The following is a 21,555-nucleotide window of genomic DNA, read 5'->3' on the forward strand; positions in this document are numbered from 1 at the left end:
AGTCTTGATTCAAGCTTGTTCTTCATCCAGCCCAGCATTTCACATGATGTACTCTGCATGTAAGTTAAATAAGCAGGGTGACAATATACAGCCTTGACATACTCCTGTCCCAATTTGGAACCAGTACGTTTTTCCGTGTCTAGTTCTAACTGTTGGTTCTTGACCTGCATACAGATTTCTCAGGAGGCAGGTATGGTGGTCTGGTATTCCCATCTCTTCAAGAATTTTCCACAGTTTGTTGTGATCCACACAGTCAAAGGTTTCAGCGTAGTCAATAAAGCAGAAATAGATGTTTTTCTGGAATTCTCTTGCTTTTTCTGTGATACAACAGATGTTGGCAATTTGATCTCTAGTTCCTCTGCCTTTTCTAAATCCAGCTTGAACATCTGGAAGTTCTCAGTTCACATACTGTTGAAGCCTGGCTTGGAGAATTTTCAGCATTATTTTGCTAGCATGTGAGATGAGTGAGTCTGTTGTAATCACAGAGCTCCTTACAAGTGAAAGGAGGTTGGAGAGCCAGTGTCAGAGTGACGTGGGGTGAGAAAAACCTCATAGCTCACTGCTCACATGTGGATGGAGGGAGGGGTCACGAGCCAAGAGACTGGGGCACCAGTGGAAGCTGGAAAAAGCAAGGCAACTTTTAGCCCAGGGAAACCCATTCTGGACTTCCAGCCTCCAGAATTATAGGATGATTTGTGTGGCTTTGAGCCACTACCCCTGTGATTATTTGTTATAGCATCATCACTGCCCTCGAAGAGGAACACATAGGTTGAGATACAGTAAGTTATTAATACTTTATGTGAAAAAGCAAAAGGCACATTAGAAGTATGCCATCGCCCAGCACTGAAGCATGAAACTCTCTTTTTTTAGGACACATTTACCAGCCCATGGGTGTCTGCCAAGTTGGTCTTGTGCTTTTCCCAAAACAGCTGGCTCGAAGGGAGTGGAGCTGCGTCTGAACCCTTTCCCTTGAAGCTCAGTCAGGCTGTTTTCATCCCTCCACCTGTTTCTCTCAGCTCCCTGAGTGGGTCCATGTATGCCAGGTGCCCACCATGGATCCAGGTCTCCACCAGGTGTCCTCCAGCTCTCCACGTGGTCACTGGTTTAATGGGACATCTCACAGGATGACCATGCTGTGAGGTCTGCACAGCTGTCTTAGAGACCTTCATAGAAAGACAACTACCTGTGGGCCCAAAATCCACGGTGAAGCCACTCAGTTGCGTCTGACTCTTTGTGACCCCATGACCCACCAGGCTCCTCTGTCCATGGAATTCTCTAGGAAAGAATACTGGAGTAGGTTGCCATTTCCTTCTCCAGGGGATCTTCCCGACCCAGGGATCGAACCCCAGTCTCCCGCACTGCAGGCAGACTACCATCTGTGCCACCAGGAAAGCCAAAGTGCTCCGAAAACCAAATGCTTTTCCTGTTTCCTTTGTAGTTCACTTGTTGGTGAACCCTCATCTGAACTCGGATGAGGTCTTTATCTTCACATATGGGCTTTATGTACTCATTTAGTGTGGCCATTCATATGTTCAGCTGTAGAAATGTTCATGGATTTTACTATGGGCTGCTGTCCCAGATCCCCCTGGTGGTCATATGTAAAAGTGTATGCACTGAGCTTCCTAAAATCCCCAAACATTCTGAATTTCAAAACAAACGTGACCCTAAGGCTAGCAGATAAGAGATAAATGGACCTGTACTGTTTTGCTCCGTCTAGCAAATAAGGGTCAAACACAGACTGGGCATAGGAAGAAAGGGGTGACTGAGATGAGACCCTGGCCTCAGGAAGTTCAAGGTCCAGTGGGGAAGGAGATCTTTGGTGGCAGAGTGGAGGAGGAGCGGGAGGAGGGAGTGATATTAATACATTAAGTGCCATCAAACTTAACACACCAGGTGTGGTGGGGACATGAATGACAACACAGCCGGAAGATTTGGGAGGCTTCTCAGAGGAGATACGGGAGTTTCTTAGTTACAGAAACTAAGGGTGTGACCCTTTTGTGCCTCAGTTTCCTCACCTGTAAAATGTAGATGAGGAAACACTCGGAGTAGGACTTTTGTGGGGATTCAATTAGTGACGACTTGTCGGCCACTTAGAACAGACCTACCCGTAGGAAGCTCTCTGTAAGTGTGTCCTAGTAACGAAAATAAATAATGTATCAAAACTGCTGCGCATTAGTTCCACAAATGGCTTTCTAAGCCTTAACGTCAGTGCCCAGTGGAGGGCTAAACTGGAGGAACTCTCTGACATGTTTCCTGAGCTTTCTCTCGGCCGCCTATTGGGGTTTCTTTGGATGAAACACAAATAATCCTCTTAAGCAGACCTGGTGGGGACTTCACATAGACATTAGTGTCTGCTTAATGGGCTGTGGGTTTAAGAGCTCCATCTCTCCTTAAGCTCTTAAGAGCTTTACAGCACACGTTATTCCTTCACGTGGCGTGCCAAGGCACTGTGTGGCTGCTCCACTGTGGCCTGTTCAGGGCTGGGGAGGGAGGGGTCATCTGGAGACCATCTTCGCAGAGGACACACCTGGGACTGTCCTGTGTTCGCCCTTCTGCTGAGGGTGGAAGGACAATGTCTTTCCCTGCTGCCGGAGCCTGGCTGGTTCAGCTTCTCTGGGAATTCACTTATATCATGGGACACTCTCATACCCCGAGGGATGTCACCAAAGATGGTTCTGTTTTATACTTAGCAACAGCCAACCTTTAATGCCAACAGTATTCATCTAATGAGTATCTTTCCCAGTCTTTTTTCTATTTCAGTTACTGCGGTTAATAGAGTATATACCAAACATTTCTAAAAAATGGATTCTACTGAACACTTGTTTGAGGGATATTAATATATGTTATCCCTAGGATTCTGTCTTATAATTTATGTTGTCATAACTTTTATTTTTTTTTTAATTTTTTTTAAATTTTAAAATCTTTAATTCTTACATGTGTTCCCAAACATGAACCCCCCTCCTACCTCCCTCCCCATAACATCTCAGTGGGTCATCCCCATGCACCAACCCCAAGCATGCTGTATCCTGCGTCAGACATAGTGTTGTCATAACTTTTAAGTACAGTGTTTCTAATGTTTCATGTGACTCAGTCCTCCTTTTTTTCTTCTTGAGTACCCTCCATGAAGCTGCTGATTTCATCTTGGAAACCTCATGTCAGTGGGTTTTGCCTGGATAACTCGACATGAGCTTGTATCTCGGAAGAGTAAAAGTGGCCTGCCTTCTGTCCATTATTCAAGGGCAGGTGGTGGTACTTGTTAATTTACCACTTGTACATCGAATGGTCCCCATATGTGAAGAAAGATATCCACATATCTTAACACAAAGAGACCCATGAACGACACAGCAAAGATCTGCTCCTGGGAAGGTAGTAGCCACATCTTTGGGGCAATGTGCCATTGTCACTTTAGGCTTTCTCAAAGAATTCTTGTGAAATACTAGTTCCTCAGGTAGCTCTAGGGAGAAAATGACCCCTAGATAAATAATTTTGAGAAAGATTAGTTTCTAAAACCTTCCTTCAGAGGGACCTCCCTGGTAGTCCAGTGGCTAATACTCTATGCTCCCAGTGCCGGGGGCACGGATTCGACCCCTGGTCAGGGAACTGGATCCCGCATGCTGCAACTGAAAATCCCACATGCCACAGTTAAGACTTAGCGTGGCCAAATAAATTAAAAAATATTTCAGGGCTTCCCTGGTGGCTCGGTGGTAAAGAATCTGCCTGCAAAGGCAGGAGACACGAGTTTGCTCCTTGGTCTTAGAAGATCCCACATGCCGTGGGGCAACTAAGCTCTTGAGGAAGCCACAGCTACTGAGCCCACACGCCCTGGAGCCTGTACTCCACAGCAGGAGAAGCCACAGCAATGAGAAGCCCACAGACCACAATTAGAGAGTAGCTCCCACTCTCCAAAACTAGAGAAGAGCCCGCCCAGCAACGAAGACCCAGCACAGCCAAAAATAAATAAAATTATTATTTTTTAATATTTAAAAAACAACAAATCTTCCTTTGGAGATTCCCAGTGCTAAAAGCTCTGAGAACCTGCAATGAATCTCATATAACTCTATCATTCTTGATTTTACTTGATGTCAGAATTCTAGGTATAACATTTTAATGTGTCCAGAACCAATGTACCAAAGAACCTGTTTTGGGAAATGTTAGGACAGGCTTTTTAATTATAGCACAATCATTGGAACGGAAATGAGATTGAGAATGACACTCACTGGATGAACGTTGAATTTAATGATTTCATCAGTCACTGGATAACAGTGGTGAGTGGAAATGAGGCCCATAACTATAGATGTCACAGTTTTCTTTCCTGTCCTGTCATATGATGGTGCTGTCCTTTCCCCATAATTTGCCACATTTTGCATTTCTCCTTTCTGGGGAGGAGTGCTAAACTCAATGCCACTAACTTGATCACCTTTCAACTAATTCTGTAAAAGCCAAGGATTACATTCTGCTGCAAGCAACAGAAGGAGAAGGAAATGGCAACCCACTCCAGTATTCTTGCCTGGAGAATCCCAGGGACAGAGGAGCCTGGTGGGCTGCCATCTATGGGGTTGCACAGAATCGGACATGACTGAAGCAACTTAGCAGCAGCAAGCAACTGAAACCACTCCAGTGACAACCAAGTGATAAGTTCATCCTTCTTACTTAAAAAGAAGTCCAGAGGTTGGTCCAGCACCTCAGAAATGCCATCAGGCACACAGCTGTGCTAACCTTAGTGTGTGTTCATGTGGTTCTTTGACCCCAAGACAGCTCTACCATTTTAGGCATCGTATCCACATCTTTGTTCCAAACAAGATGAGGAAAGGACCTCTAGCTTCTATAAGCTGAATATGTGCTTTTTTATCCAGAGAATCATAACTTGCTTGAAAGCCCCTCCCACAAATATCTCCCTCTTTGTCTCTCATTGGCCAGAACTCTGTTTCATGGCTTCTCCAAGCTGCAGAGGACTGTAGAGTTCTTAGCTTGACATGTGCTTCCCAGCATATTCAAGTGTCTGTTAGCAAGTGAGAAAAGGGAAAATGGGTATTGGGCTAATAGCCATAGAGTGTACCAAAACCATCATTAAATTAGTCCTCTCTAGAAAGAGGTTCGTGTTCTGTTCTTCAGTGTATTCTAGATTCCCTGTAACTTGGCAAATATTGAATGTGTGCTTTTTTTAAGCAAGGCACAGTCATCTCTGCTACTAAGGTGGTCACAGTCTACAGAAAGAGAAATATACACCTGACTCTGATAAACTTTCATAAATACTACACTTATGATCTTAGGAAAAGGTAACTGGAAACATGATAAAATAAATTTGAAATCCATCCTAGACAATACAGGTAACTCACATCACATCATATCTACTCCTATGGGAAGGAATCTGATGATTAGAGTTTCAAGGGAACTAGGTTTAAGGAAGGTATCAGTTCAGTTCGGTCACTCAGTCGTGTCCAACTCTTTGTGACCCCATGGACTGCAGTATGCCAGGCTTCCCTGTCCATCACCAGCTTCCGGAGCTTGCTCAAACTCTTGTCCATTGAGTTGGTGATGGCATCTAACCATCTCGTCCTCTGTCGTCCCTTTCTCCTCCCGCCTTCAGTCTTTCCCAGCAAACTGAACTGCAGAGTCAGTTCTTTGTATCAGGTGGCCAAAGTACTGGAGTTTCAGCTTCAGCATCAGTCCTTCCAATGAATATTCAAGACTGATTTCTTTTAGGATGGACTGGTTGGATCTCCTTGCAGTCCAAGGGACTCTCAAGAGTCTTCTCCAGCACCACAGTTTAAGAGCATCAGTTCTTCGGCACTCAGCTTTCTTTATAGTCCAACTCTCACATCCATACATGACTACTGGAAAAACCATAGCTTTGACTAGACAAAAGAAAAGCAAAAAAAAGTTGGAAGATGACAATTTTTTTTCAGTGAGTTAGTTTATTTTGCTTTTGATCCACCCAAGTTTTATTTACTTTCTTTCTGGTCCCGAATTCTCCCTTGTTGTAGATAGTTGTTTATAGATGTTATCTCCTGGCTTAAGTCTTCGTTTCTCCCCAGCCAGCCCCTCTCCCTTCTCCTCCCCACCACCATGGCCAGGAATTTATGGTGAGAGATTTACCAATTAGGAGCTTCCTCACTATCTCCAGGCTTCCCAGGTGGCGCTAGTGGTAAAGAATCCGCCACTCAATGCAGGAGACATAAGAGATGCTGGTTCAGTCCCTGGGTCGGGACTATCCCCTGGGGAAGGGCATGGGAACTCACTCCAGTATTCTTGCCTGGAGAATCCCATGGACAGAGGAGCCTGGCGGACTGTAGTCCATGGGGTAGCACAGGATCGGATATGACTGAAGGAACTAAGCACGCACGCACGCACACTCTCTATACCTCCAGCAAGTTCAGAAAATGAACAGTGATCTGCTAGAATTAGAAAGATTCCTTTTCAGCCCCTAAAATTGACCAAGAAACTCCCACCCATTCTGATATCTGTGATCTGTTCATTTGCCTCCAGGCTACGACGACGGGACTAGCAGGATCCATAATTAGTGATTTTGTTATATTTTAAGATCCCTGGATGTAAAATTCCCATTAAAATATATAAGCCTGCTGTTCAACTTTCAGACATTAAGCTTTCAAATGGTTTTTAGGATTCTAGAAGCCCCCACTGCTTCTAGGTGGGACCTGGTAGAGGGTGTTGGCATGGACCCCTTGTCACTGGTGATCTGGTGACCTCTCAGTCATCACTGAGTCCCACTCACTCTGCAGCTTATTTTTTGTTCCAAGGAAACCATAATAGGTTTAGATGAAGTTCTTGTTTTGAGGATGTGTACACTGTTAAGTAAAGAATGTGACCTCTATGAGTGATAAGCTTCTCTAACTGAGCAAGTTATATAGAGCTGTCAGTTCAGTTCAGTTGCTCAGTTGTGTCTGACTCTTTGGGACCTCATGGATTGTAGCACGCCAGGCTTCCCTGTCCATCAACTCCCAAAGCTTGCTTAAACTCACGTCCATCGAGTCGGTGATGCCATCCAACTATCTCATCCTCTGTTGTCCCCTTTGCCTCCTGCCTTCAATCTTTCCCAGCATCAGAGTCTTTTCCAGTGAGTCAGTTATTTGCATCAGGTGGCCAAAGTGCTGAAGTTTCAGCTTTAGCATCAGTCCTTCCAATGAATATTCAGGACTGATTTCCTTTAGGTTGGACTGGTGGGATCTCCTTGCAGTCCAAGGGACTCTCAAGAGTCTTCTCCAACACCACAGTTCAAAAACATCAATTCTTCGGCGCTCAGCTTTCTTTATAGTTCAACTCTCACATCCATACATGACTCCTGGAAAAACCATAACTTTGACTAGATGGACCTTTGTTGGCTTATGCAGTTATATAGAGCTTGTATATAAACTTGTTCAGTTATATAGAGCTGGAGGACCACTGTTAACGTCAGAGTTGCTGATATTGACCCTTGAGTCACTGAGCTCTTTATAGATGGTATGAATTAAAGTAATTTCTGCTGCATTTGGGTATTAAAAATTAGGAACAGTCCAAAGGATTGCTTCCAAATGAGAATTCCATTTCAATAGTTGCAAAATGGGAAAAATGCCCTGTATTCTTTATCTAGGCAGAAATGTGTTTTTACCTTATGTTGAACTCTTTTATTCCTCTGTTTCATATAGGTCATGCACATTTTTCTTTCTTAAAATTGTTAACCATTGGTTGGGGACCTCCCTTCCTGGACCAGGAATTGAACCCATGTCCCCTGCATTGGGAGGCAGATTCTCATCCAGTGTCCTACTAGGGAAGTTCCTCATTCAGCTTTAAGAAAAGTAAGAGACATTTGCACCAAGAACTTTACTTAACAACGTAGTCCCTATTTGAATGAACTTTCTGGCTAACCCAATAACTATGCAAGGACCTTCTTTTCAAAAAAGGACACACCTGAGGCTCTGCTGGACATGAATTGGATGGTGAGGGGCACTATATAGCCCAGGACAGTGGCTTTTTGTGTTTGGGTTCTTTCTCTCATCATTTTCAAGGTTCTTCATGTTATCGCACACGTCAGAACTTCATTCCTCTCATACGGCTGAATACTTCTCCACTGTAAGGACACGTCACGGTTTATTCTTCCCTTCATTATTCAGTGGACGTTTGAGCTGGTTCCACACTTTTGGCTGTTGTGACTATCACTGCTATGAAGTGCAAGTTTTCATATGGACATATGTTTTCGTTTCTCTTGGGGTGGATTTGTTTAACTTTTAAATTGGTCAATTATGATGTACATCTTTATGTCACTTGGCAGTAATGGGTGTTAGTTATTAAAATTCTGGCTCATTTCCTGCCTCTTGGCATTGCTTTGTATTTCAGTGACTTCTCCAGTGACTCACTTTTGGAGAATTTTATTTTGTGGGAAATATGGTTTTACTCCTTTCAGCTTATTTAATGGAAATCTACTGTTAACGTTAGGAAGAAACCAGTGTTGTCTTTCACTTGCTAACCTCTAGCCCCCTGCTGATCTTCCTGGTTTTTATAAATAAGTAGTAGCATTTAATTTTTTCATCATTTACAAAACTTTTGTCTTTGGGGTATCATGTTACCTTCCTAGCAGTCCCAAGAGATGTCCTGAGACTGATCTTTTCTGGCTGCTAAACTTGGAGTCCAGTTGATTTCTTTTAAAAGAACCGTTGGTACTTAACTATGATATGAGGCTGTCCTTCATTCTTCAACACCACGAATCTGTTGTTTCTATGGTGATCTTTTTTCCAAGGACAGAGAATATGTATTAACCGCCAGTGGAGGTTCTCAGCTGGCACAGGTGGTAGAGAACCTGCCTGCCAATGCAGGAGACATAAGAGATGTGGGTTCAAGCCCTGGGTCAGGAAGAGCCTCTGGAGGAGGGCACAGCAACCCGCTCCAGTATTCTTGCCTGGAGAATCCCATGGATAGAGGAGCGTGGCAGGCTACAGTCCATGGGGTCACAGAGAGTTGGACATGACTGAGTGACTAACACTTTCACTTCCACCAGGGGAAGCTCATTAGCCTAGACCAGTGGTTCTCAGACTCTACTTGCATTAGAATCTTCTGGAAGGCTTGTTGAAGCTCAGTTTCCTGACTCAGTAGGTCTGCATGGGTCTGGAGATAGTGCATTTCTAACAAGATCTCAGGTCGTGTTGATGCTGCTGGTCCCAGCACCATTTTGAGACTCATAGGCCTGGCACCTGAATGTATGCATCCCTTTGGGTATTGTTCAGCCATCACTTCTCAAAATTTAATGTGCACGTGAATTGCCTGGAGATACCTTTAACTGCTTGTGACTGAGTAGGCCTGGGAAGGCTTCCAGGATTCTGTTTGGGTGGTTCTTTGTTTTTGTTAAACTGTGGTAACTCCACATTGAAAAAAGCTTGCCAGCTTTAAGCAGATAAACAGGATATACTTTGTAACCTATGGTAGAAGTATGCTTTACAAGTTACTTGGTTACTCCTAGAAAATCAGAGGCCAGAGTAGTCCTGGTTAGACTCAAAGAGCAGATGGTTGAGACTTTAAACATAATATTCAGAGTAAATTATAATTCCCTCGAGGAATCTTTTAAATGTATGTTTCCAGGTTCTGAAATGTTTCATAGCTCCTGTCTCTTGAACAAAATAGATTCTACAGGGATTCTAAATTCATTCTTTTAAACTAAAGGAGTTACTTTTTGTTTTTCATTTTCTCAGCTTCTCCGGGAATGTAGACTTGATGAGATCAACTTCAGGGACTTACTGTTTTGCATAATTTTATACTTAGTGCCTGGAAGGATTATTATGTAAAGAAAATAAATTCTCCATAAAACTAATCTTTTTCTTTTTCTCTTGGCAGATCACTTACAACCTTGGGGTTGGTTATCTCATCACTGGCTGACCAGGCAGCTGGCAAGGGTAAAAACAAATTTGTGCCTTATCGCGACTCAGTCCTCACTTGGCTGCTTAAGGTAATTCATTGCTCTCGTGTTGTTTCCCAACTAGAAATTGGCTGTTTCAGTGGTGACAGCTGAGAGATGTGTGCAAAGCTAACCAAAGACAACACAGCGAACTTCTGGCAGTAGCGTTGCTATGATCCCTAAACGTGCAAGGACGAAGACTCATTCCTGTTGCCATTTTTCCATTATAATGCTGTTCGACAGGCATTGTGCTTTGATGTGAATAGAGAGAGATCACCGTTCCTCTTGTCACAGAATTTTTTGTGAAATACAAGCCCGTTTCCACATCAGGTTCTCTTCACAGAGAAGATCATCTGCATGCATTTGCCGCTTCCCTCTTGCCCTGTGCCTGGAACAGGCCCTGTTCCCTAAGATGCTATTTGAAATATGTTGCAGGACAATCTGGGGGGCAACAGCCAGACCTCCATGATCGCCACCATTAGCCCAGCAGCAGACAACTACGAAGAGACCCTCTCCACGCTGAGATACGCAGATCGGGCCAAAAGGATCGTGAACCATGCCGTGGTGAATGAGGACCCCAACGCGAAGGTCATCCGGGAACTGCGGGAGGAGGTGGAGAAACTGCGGGAGCAGCTCTCACAGGCTGAGGTACAGCGAGCCCGGTGCTCCTTGTGATCCAGGCTCCCTGGCTCACGGTGTCTGAGTGTTGAAGATGAGCTCGCTCGCAGTTCAGCTCCCCTCATGTCCTTCAGCAGTGCTGAGCTGATGAGCATCTCCGTGCTAAGCACCGGGAGGACACCAAGCATGAAATGCAAGGCTGCATCCCAGGCACTGAGGAGGCAGACAGTTAAGAGAGTTGCTGCAACGGCCTGTTTCTGGCAGTCAGTTGGCCCTTCACGCTCTTCCAGTGTGAAATCCTAAGACCCAAAGGTGCTGCTTTGATTAACATTGTAGATGACAACTTCCACGTGGCCTTGCCATTTTCAGCGAGCTTAGCTCTGTATCATCTCCTTATTAAGTGGGGCAGACAAGGTGGTCAAGAATAATTAGTCTTAGGAGTAGTTCATTTTGTACTTTGTTCATTTGTATCAACTCCTGACAGGGAACCAAATCACTTTTACATTGTTACCATCTTCCTTGGCTTTACCCAGACTTCATAACCATACCCACTTCCCAATAGCTGTTGCCAGGGGAGGCACTGTCTCACTGCACTAGGAACAGCACTGAGATGGGGGCCAAGTGCCTAAACTTCAGTTACATGCTTCTGCCTGCCAGGACTCGGGTGTGTACCCAAGGCTTCTGAGTTCACCTTCCTTCACACTGCTGTCTTCTGACCCCACAAACAAAGGGAAGTCAGAGCTAGGGACCTGAAGATTCTATCTACTGCTGATCATGGAGTTGCATTGTAACTGTTTGCTTACATGTCTTTCTTCTCTCCTGGGCCATGGGTTCCTCAAGTGCAGGAAGCATGTTTTATTAATTGTGTTTATCCCTAGTACAATAGTGATACTGGAAAGCACTTAGCACAATGAGTTGCCCATGGGAAGTGCTCAGTAAATGGTGCTTTTTTTTATTATCATTCTAATCATCACTGAGTGCCTCAAGCTTAATTTGTTTTTCATTGATGCCAATAAGGGTAGTAGAACACCTGGACAATTAAAATGCTGATAAACTGTGATGAGAGTCATTCCTTGGAGGAGCGTGATGACTCTGAAGTTGGTCTGTAGGTGGCTCATCTCTGTCCTCCCTCCTGTCTCTGAATCTGCATTTCTGCTGTGACCCTGTAATCCAGGCCTGGTAGCCAGAACAATGCCTGGCCAAAGGGGTAGACCAGAGGAACCACAGCAGGTTCACGCCGTAGCTCAGTCGTGTTTGACTCTTTTCAGCTCCATGGACTGCAGCATGCCAGGCTTCCCTGTTCTTCACTATCTCCTGGAGTTTGCTCAGACTCATATCCATTGAAGTCAGTGATGCCATCCAACCATTTCATCCTCTGTTGTCCCTGGCTCCTCCTGCCTTCAGTCTTTCCCAGGGTCAGGATCTTTTCTAATGAGTCAGCTCTTCGCATCAAGTGGCCGAAGTACTGGAGCTTTAGCTTCAGCATGAGTCCTTCCAATGAATATTCAGGTTGATTTCCTTTAGGATTGACTGGTTTGATCTCCCGGCTGTCCAGGGGACTCTTAAGAGTCTTCTCCAGCACCACAGTTCAAAAGCATCAATTCTTTGGTGCTCAGCCTTCACATAGAATTTTCATGTGCATCCCCTTGGGCCCAGCACTAATTGTCACTCTCAGGTTCTGTTAACACAGTGAGACACTGTTAACACATCCTCAGCCAGAGCCACATCATCACCACTTCAGCTTCTAGTACAAGTTCTGCCATCTTTCTTGTTTGTAGGGTTATCCTTTGCAGAGCCTCATGTTACTACAGAGTGTCATAAAAACAAATGGGGGCCAAGAAAAGCCCCCCCCCCGAGATTTCTTAAGCTGCATGTCTATGTTTAGACCTCTTAATTATTCTCACTGAGCAAACTCAGAGGGAAATTACTGCCCTTTTAACCAGATGTCCTATTTCCAAGTGAGTAATAAGCATGCTAAATTTATTACCATCAGTAAGGAAAGTAGTTCAAATGGCCCAGACTCAAATTTTAAAATGATTGAGAAGAGTCTCTACCTTTTCTGGTAGGTTAATATAACTGGGATGTGTTTATTAGTGATTTGTGTTGGTCTTTGTTTTATTGAAAAAGAAATCTAGTCAAGTAACTTGTTCTCATACTTTGCTGTTTTGAAGGTGAGCTTTAGCATCTTTGAGGTCTTTAAATGTGAAATTTAAGTATGATGGATAAAATTACTCTGGGATGATTTATATCAATTTAATTCAGGGCACTGGAATTTCTTTTTCTGGCATTAAGAGGAGCAGCCATTTATTCTTTCACATCATTTGATTAAGAAATATCTAAAAAAAACCCTGACAGTGTGTGGCTTAATTATTAAGAAATATCTAAAAAAAACCCTGACAGTGTGTGGCTTAATTGCTTCCAACAGACAGTTGATAACCTCTTAAGGACGACAATAAGGGATTGTCTTGTACATAATGGTGGAAAAAATGAGAAAATCAGATATCTCTGCTTTCATTTTAAAGGCTATGAAGGCCCCTGAACTGAAAGAGAAGCTTGAAGAGTCTGAAAAGCTGATAAAAGAACTAACGGTGACTTGGGAAGAGAAGCTCAGGAAAACAGAAGAAATTGCACAGGTAGCTTAATAACCCGGGCCTAAAATATTGTGATTCTTTTTTTTTTTTTCTGAAGTACAGTTGGCATAGAGTGTTGTGCCATACAGCAAAGTGACTCAGTTATACACATATAGACATTCTTTTTAAAAATATTTTTTTCCATCATGGCTCATCACACAGGATGTTGAGCATCGTTCCCTGTGCTTCATTTGCCATCTTTTCTGTAAAACTACTTGTCATCCTCGAAGAGTCTTAAGGGGATGTCACTAGTGGTCCATTGAGTAAGACTCAATGCTCCCAATGCAGGGACACGGATTCAATTCCTGGTCAGGAAACTAGACCCTTCGTGCTGCAGTTGAAAATCCTGCATGCTGTAACTAAGACCCAAGACAGCCAAAAAAAAAAAAGCTTTAAGGAGCTTTTTCTGCTGAACTAGAGCCTATAAAAATCCATTTTTAGACACTGACTTCATTGTCTTGTATCAATTACTGCTTGGTCCCTGTGTTTGCTAGAAGAGAGTTCAGAATTTGTGCAGGCATGGTACAGGAATCATCTTTAATTGTGTCCTGCTTTTCACGTTTTAGACAAAGATCTGTGATTTCAGATCACCTGGCAAAGCATTGGCAGAGAATTTATAATATGTAGCACATCATAGGATTTTCAATGTGTTTGATTCTTTGGCTCATTAGAAAATGCTGTTATGAACTTTATTTGAGATAAAAGCAAGGACTGAGCATGCACACATGTGTGAGTGTCTGTATGTGTGAGATATGAATTCTACACTGTGCATTTCATGACGTTTTCATCTCATTGACCACCTGTAAGCACTGAACCACCCCAATCAGGTAGCTGGAAATCAGTAACTGGGACCTGGGCCAGCCTTCTGCTTATACGTTTTTTGTAGATATCACAAGCACACACCTAACTTTCTATGACTCCTACTTTCCTTTATTTTTCTTCATAGCACATGTCACCTTAGGAAATTCTGTATTTTACTTGTCTATTTTGTTATGGAGAAGGAAATGGCAACCCACTCCAGCACTCTTGCCTGGGAAATCCCATGGATGGAGGAGCCTGATAGGCTAGAGTCCATGGGGTCGCAAAGAGTCGGACACGACTGAGTGATTTCACTATTTTGTTATGGTCTGTGTCCTTCCACTAGAATATAATTTTTGGTGAAAGAAGTAACCTTGTTTTGCTTGCTCTTGTATTCCTAGCCCTAGGTTAGTACCTAACACAGAAAACGTTTCATGAATGACTTGAATGAATTCAAGGCCCTCTGCAAAGAGGAGAGGCCTGCTCTTCCAGCCCCATCTCCCACTACTTTCCCACATTGACTAAGGATTCTTTTCTTTTTTTAACTTTTTATTTTACATTGAAGTATAGCTGATTAACAATGTTGTGACAATTTCGGATGCACAGCAGAGCGACTCAGCCATACTTATACATGTATCCATTTCCCCCCAACTCCCTTCCTATCCAGGCTGCCCATAACATTGAGCAGAGCCCCCTGTGTTATACTTGGGGTCCTTGGGCTAGGGGTTCTTGACACCTGCATTCATCCAGTGCATCCTGAGTCCTTACCATACTTTCCTCTGCCCTTATCTTGCAACTGCCCCGTTTCTTCCTCTTGAAATTCTTCCTGTGCCTCAAGAACCATCTCAAATGTATTCTCTTCCTGAAGCCTTTCCTGGACTATAAACCCATCACAGTCTCCCTCCTCTGAAGCCCTGCAGCACGGTGTTCCTCTTCAGAGGCTCGGGGCTCTCCTCTTTCATTTCTAGCCGTGTGGTCTTAACCCCTCCACTGGACTGGAAGCCCCTTAAGGGCTGGACGGTACCTGGTTCACCCTTGGTGCTCCTGTGACACTAACACAAGATGTCACATGTCTTAGACGCTCAGAAACTTGGTTGAGCTGAGTAGAATGTGTCATTTCCCTGGCATTGTCCCCAGAAATAGTGACTTAAGCTTTCCATAGGTACATCTCCTGACTCGAGCAACAAACAAAGCTTTCCTGCTTTTGTCTGTCTCTGCACAGGAGAGGCAGCGGCAACTTGAAAGCATGGGGATTTCCCTGGAGACTTCTGGTATCAAGGTGGGAGATGACAAGTGCTACTTGGTCAACCTGAACGCAGATCCTGCTCTCAACGAACTCCTGGTTTATTATTTAAAGGTAAGAGAGTAAAATAATAGATAGTTGCCACCCTTATTCCTTCATGTACAATCCCACTTGGGTCTGGGTACCTGTCCCCATGATTTTGCTTTTTGTATCCAGCTTAGCTCTCATTAAAAGTAAGAGGAATAGTAGTTCAGTCAAGTTACCACTGAGCAAGAACTAGCTGTTTTGTACTGGGTTGGCCAAACATCTTTTCTATGAAATGTTATGGAAGGACCCCCAACAAACTTCTGGACCAGCCGATATTATACTGGGGCCGCCTAGCTGGGCTGATTTCAGAGGGGCAGGGGGGCCACCAAAGGTGTCAAGGTGATCTCTGGCTATGGCAACAGGATTCTGAGAAGCTCTGGAGAGTCACCATTATGCGTCTGAGTAATCCTAAGGGGATCTTGAGGTCAGCACAAGCCTGAAGCGGACTCTGATGGGAAATTACACAGCTAGGGTTTTTCCCTAGGGTTCTTCCATGTCCATCCCTTCTAAACCTGCATCCTCAGGAAGTAACTCTTGGTCCCATGATCACCCTCAGGCGTGGAGACGGGTGTGGGCTTTGGGGTTTGGCCCTGTGGCCTCAAGGTCATGTCACTGACCATACTGCAGGGGTCGCTGCAGCGGTTGTCAAACTGCTTTGTTAGGGCTTCTGAGCTGCCTCATGAATATGCAGAATACAGTGGAGAATAAGCTTGAGGTGAAGAAAGGAGCCGTAGTCTTCTAGAATCCTTGTTATTCTACCTTTTCCAGAAACAAATATGATACAAATAGCCCCTGACTTATTGAGGGTCCACTCACAGACTAAGATCTATTCATTTAAGAAAGGATGAAGTGGTAAGGGATTGTTTCTGAAATCTTAATTTTGAAAGACCATGTACTGCCCTTTCTCTGTTGAATAGGGAAGTGTTATTATCACAGAGACTGCATGATTTTTAGAGCAACAGAACAAGCAAAGGGGCTGCACACTGGGCCCAGTCACCAGGAATCACAGTCCTCACATGTCTGCGTTTTGAAGTACTTAAGAATCATGCTAACGTGTACACTGTATAACCCACAGGCATGAATACTCTGTAATTTAGTATTAGCAAGTCAACTGTTTATCATTTTAAAAGTTGTGTACTTGAAAATATGATTTTCCATGAAACTATTTTCAGTGGTTCTTGAGTTTGTATAGCTTTTCTCAAAGACTTTCACTGTTAATTCAGGTGATTCTTGAGAAAGAATCCTATTCATTAGATCATAATAATACTGTTTTGGTTTTGCAGGGAATTAAAAAAACAGGCTTAGAATGAAATGGCTTCGCCATGATCACATAAATAGTCATCAAGTTAAAATTGGAGCTCAAAGTATTCTATTGTGAAATCTGACTTCTTTATGTTCTAAAATAATAGCTAATCACTGTTGATTAGGGTTTTGTTTTGTTGTTTTCTATAGTGTTTAAACATGTTTTAAATTTAGAGTGTTGAGGTAAGCTTTTGACCTACAATCCACCAGATCTCACATCTCCTGTCTGATTCACCTAATGTTGTTATCCATGTTCTGTTGGGTTATTCAAATTGACTGTGATAAACTTTTACTGAGTTACCTGCAAGTAAAAGTGTTTCTTTCTTGAACAATCTGTTACCAGGACCACACCAGGGTAGGTGCCGATACCTCTCAGGACATCCAGCTCTTTGGGATAGGAATTCAGCCTGAGCACTGTGAGATCGACATTGGCTCTGATGGAGAGGTCAGCCTCACTCCAAAAGAAAATGCACGGTAAGAAAAGTACCATATAGATAACTAATGAGAGCCTACCGCATAGCGCAGGGAGCTCTGCTTAAATGCTCTGTGTGGACCTAAATGGGAAGGAAATCCAAGGAAGAGGGAATATATGTATCCACATGGCTGATTTACCTTGCCATACAGCAGAAACTAACAGAACATTGTAAAGCAACTATTGTCGTCGTCGTTGTTGAGTAGCTAAGTCCTGTCCAGCTCTTAAACCCTGTAGACTGTAGCCCACCAGGTGCCTCTGTCCATGGAGTTTTCTAGGCAAGAAGACTGGAGTATTCGGTTGCCACTTCCTTCTCCAGGGAATCTTCCAGACTCAGGGATTAAACTCTTGTCTCCTGCATTGGCAGGCGGATTCTTTACTGCTGAGCCGCCTGGGAAGCCCTAGACTCCAATAAAAATTAATTTTAAAATAATAAAAATAAAGAGATGGTAGGGAAGAAGTACCTTAACATGGCTTAAGTGCCTCATTTTCAGGAGTAGACTGCCCCTTTCTGTTTGTTCAGTTATCAAAGTTAAGGCCACACTAGCTTTTGCTTTCTGTTTGTAGAGAGCTGTGTAAGCAAAATTTAGAGCACCAGCTTCCGTGTGGCTGATTCTGCCTTCACTAGCTGGGTGATCTTAGATAAGATACCTCTTTTATCTAATCTTCAATTCCCTCATGTGATAAATAAGGCTAAAGGTAGACAAAACATACAAATCGCTTCCCTCAGTGCCTGACACATAAATATTGAATAAAGTTAGCTGTTACCCATATAATGCATTATATGAAAGCAGTTATTAATCAGATAACCCATTATATGAAGAATTCCTAAGCTAAGCTATAATATGTAAAAATTTGAGAATTGACAGGGTAATATATTTACTTTTTAATTTATACTAAATGATGTCTTCAATTATTTTATAAGCACGTATAAAATGAAGTCTTAAAGCAATATTCATTAACACACAGCATTATAATTCAGAACATACATTTTTATGAAGAAAACTGCATTCTTGTCAAATTATTCTGTTAATATCAGCCATATACATTTCCAAGTGATGAAAACCTGAGACTGAAACTACCAACATGCATGATTCCTGAAATTTGTAGGTCTTGTGTTAAACTGATATATTGTTAACATATTTAATGATAAAATGATATTATTCCTTAATTTTTATTTATTCCAAGTTCAAATAAAATTGAGCTTTGTGCTGTACCCCACATTAGAAGCTCTGGAGTTTTTTTCCTGCTTTTTTAATTGACAAAATTATGTGTGTATGTACACATACAGGCACGCACACACACACAACGTGACAATTTAATCATTTTCTCTTTCAACTCTATATCTGAAAATGACCTTATTCAGGAGATTTCCTCATACCTGATTTTACCTCCAAGTCTTTTTACCCTGCTTTTCTTCCCTTCGCACCCTGCCCAATCCTCCTTTCCTATACCCTGAGGGCAGCGGTTCATTCATTCAGTATGCTTGCTCTAGGCTCTGTGCTGGGAGTGTCCAAGTATAGTGACTCAAAGCCTAGTGGAGGAGGATGTATAGAAACAAGAGTGATTTTACAGGAAGCTATGTGCTCCGTCTGAAGTGATCTTTATAACCTGCAAATCTGATCACTATAAAAGTGTGTGGGGGTTGCAGGACTTAGGATATGCTCTTGTCTTGGGAATGCACAGTAGCAAAAGAAGTGAAGAACAAACTATATTTTAGAATTATGTAAGAGTTGGCGAGATTTAGTGATGTGCTCAGAGACAGCATAGGAACTCAGTAAAGGAAAAGGAGTCAGCACTATTAAGTTTCTGTCTTAGAAATGAGATAAACAGTGGTGCTACTAAATCAAGATCAGGTATATTAGAGGAGGAACAGGCTTGCAGGATGATAGGTAATGAGTAGTAATGAGTTCAGTTTGGGATATTTTGAGTGAGCTGTCCTTGGGATATCAGTGTGAAGATTTCCAGGTGCACATTGGATTTAGCGCTGTAGACCCTACGCTAAAGATACAGAGCTGGGTGTTATGTGTTGCCTGTTTTGAAAGTGGATCTGGAATGAATAGTGGAAGCGTTAAACCAGTGTCTGTGGGATGATCTGAAGATAATCCATGAAGGGGGCTGAGACAGGGAGTCAGAGAGGCAAGGTACGATGATGGAATCCAAGGAAAGAGAACATTTAAAGAAGAGGTCAGTATAGAAGTTAAAGAGCTTCTGTGGGAAATAGCAGTTAGGAAGACATGAACAGCCAGTGGATGTCTGGGTACCAGGCAGTTGTGGGTACGGAAGGAAAATAAACAAAGAAGGAAGACTAGGAGGCGAGGACGTGGGCAGAGAATCTTGATTGTAAAGATGGGAATGGGATTGGAGACATAGCAAGAGAAGGACTTGGGGTGAAGGGATAGTCATTATTTTCCTGACTCTTCCCCAAGTCTCGCTTCGCATGTCTTACCTGCAGCTTGAGTTGAATTGAAGTCGCTCACTAGTGTCAGACTCTTTGCGACCCTGTGGACTGCAGCCCACCAGGCTCCTCTGTCCATGGGATTTTCCAGGCAATAGTCCTGGAGTGGATTGCCATTTCCTTCTCCAGGGGATCTTCCCAACCCAGGGATCGAACCCGGGTCTCCCGCATTGTAGACAGACGCTTTACCATCTGAGCCACCAGGGAAGTCTTAACTACAGTCTATTGAGTGTTAATCTCAGTGTCTCTGTGTTTCATTTGTAGAAGTCTAAGAAGTCTTTTTTAAGATATGCCTGGTCTCTCTTAGTAGAATTTTGTTTTTACTCCATTGTATGCTTTAGTAATTTTGTTTTTTCTTATTTCATTGCCTTCATTTGGAAATGCTCTTCTTTGATGTTGTTGGGGCTTCAGTCCAACTGTTTGTTGTATCTGCTGATAACTTTGCTTCCTGAAGCAGTTCATAATTTTTTAGATTTGTTCCTCTTCAGTGGTTTGTAGGAGTATTGTGGCCTGGATGAGGCTACATAATTTCCTGCAAAGAGATTTTATATTTGCTTCCTCCATGTACCCCTGGCATGTGTCCAAGTGGAAATTACTTCTATGCTAATTTCTTGGCTTGGGTACATTGCCAAACCAAGCAGTTTCCGTAACTTTTTCTTTTTTATATCATTGTAGTAAGAGCTTGATATGTTCATGTGTATGTTCGTGTGTGTATGTATGTGTGTGTATAAGCAAGTACCTAGAATAGTGTATCTAACGATACAGATGATCACAGAAGTAATAAGTAAAAGAAGTAAATATTATTATAGTTCTCTCTGATTTACTCTGGAACTGTGTTTAGTTTTGTTCTAGAATAACACTGCCCAGTAGAACTTTCTGAGACCACGGAAAGGTTCTTTATCTGCTGAGACCATTTTGGTAGCCACGATCAAGGTGATGTGGGCTTTCCTGGTGGCTCAGCGGTAAAGAATCCACCCGCCAATGCAGGAGACACAGATTCAGTCCCTGAGTCAGGAAGATCCCCTAGAGCAGGAAATGGCAACCCACTCCATTATCCTTGCCTGGAAAATCCCACGGACAGAGGAGCCGGGAGGGGCTACAGTCCATGGGGTCGCAAATAGGCGCACACACACATTGAGGTGGGGCTCTTGAGAATTGACATATGGCTAGTGAGAAGGGTGGCTTCCTTCCCTGGTAGCTCAGAGGTTAAAGCATCTGCCTGCAACCTGGGTTCGATCCCTGGGTTGGGAAGATCCCCTGGAGAAGGAAATGGCAACCCACTCCAGTACTCTTGCCTGGAGAATCCCATGGACAGGGGAGCCTGGTGGGCTACAGTCCACGGGGTTGCAAAGAGTTGGACGCGACTTAGCGACTTCACTCACTCATAGTGAGAATGAGAAACTGAATTTTTAGAAGGATCATTCAGCGTTTAGAATAATAAAGGACACTGCATGACACATCACGTCTATTAAGAGAGCGTTCCCCCGCTTACCTCTTGCACCCCTGGAGTTTTCTGCTCTTTACTGTTTCGCTCACGTATCCCCTACTTCCGTGTCCCCCAGGTCCTGTGTCAATGGCACCCTCGTGTGCAGCCCCACCCAGCTGTGGCATGGGGACAGAATCCTGTGGGGAAACAACCACTTCTTCAGGTAAGCGCTTTGTGCTCAAGATTATGTTCACTGACCCATCTTTTCTGTTACCCGAGTGTGAAACACATTGATTTTCTCTAACGGTCAAAAACCCCACAGAATTAATTTGCCTAAGAGAAAACGGCGAGATTGGTTGAAAGACTTTGAAAAAGAGACAGGCCCGCCGGAGCACGACCTGGATGCGGCCAGTGAAGCTTCCTCAGAACCAGACTATAACTACGAATTTGCGCAGATGGAGGTTATCATGAAAACGCTCAATAGTAATGGTGAGACTCTAAACAGTTACTTTCTCTCTCTCCTCTTTAAATGACTCCGAGAGGAATTTGAGCGTGGCTAGAGAATTGTCAGATTTCAGGCATATCAAATTGGGTATTCTGTTGCAGGAATAAAGATTTTGACCTTTTTTGTTTATTTCTGG

At 43.3% G+C, this 21,555-nt stretch overlaps 1 protein-coding gene across 1 annotated transcript in view; it reads left to right on the forward strand.

Annotated features, from left to right (window-relative positions):
• Positions 1–21,555, forward strand: part of KIF13A (kinesin family member 13A) — a 196,178-nt gene that overhangs the window by 123,888 nt on the left and 50,735 nt on the right. The window contains exons 10-16 of the mRNA XM_068961028.1: positions 9,820–9,931; positions 10,316–10,528; positions 13,021–13,131; positions 15,149–15,283; positions 16,902–17,032; positions 21,051–21,137; positions 21,237–21,403. Of these exons, the coding sequence (XP_068817129.1) occupies positions 9,820–9,931; positions 10,316–10,528; positions 13,021–13,131; positions 15,149–15,283; positions 16,902–17,032; positions 21,051–21,137; positions 21,237–21,403 (956 nt within the window). The remainder of the gene's footprint in view (positions 1–9,819; positions 9,932–10,315; positions 10,529–13,020; positions 13,132–15,148; positions 15,284–16,901; positions 17,033–21,050; positions 21,138–21,236; positions 21,404–21,555) is intronic.

The sequence above is a fragment of the Capricornis sumatraensis genome, chromosome 22, assembly GCF_032405125.1.
Source record: "Capricornis sumatraensis isolate serow.1 chromosome 22, serow.2, whole genome shotgun sequence".
Classification (NCBI taxonomy): domain Eukaryota; kingdom Metazoa; phylum Chordata; class Mammalia; order Artiodactyla; family Bovidae; genus Capricornis; species Capricornis sumatraensis.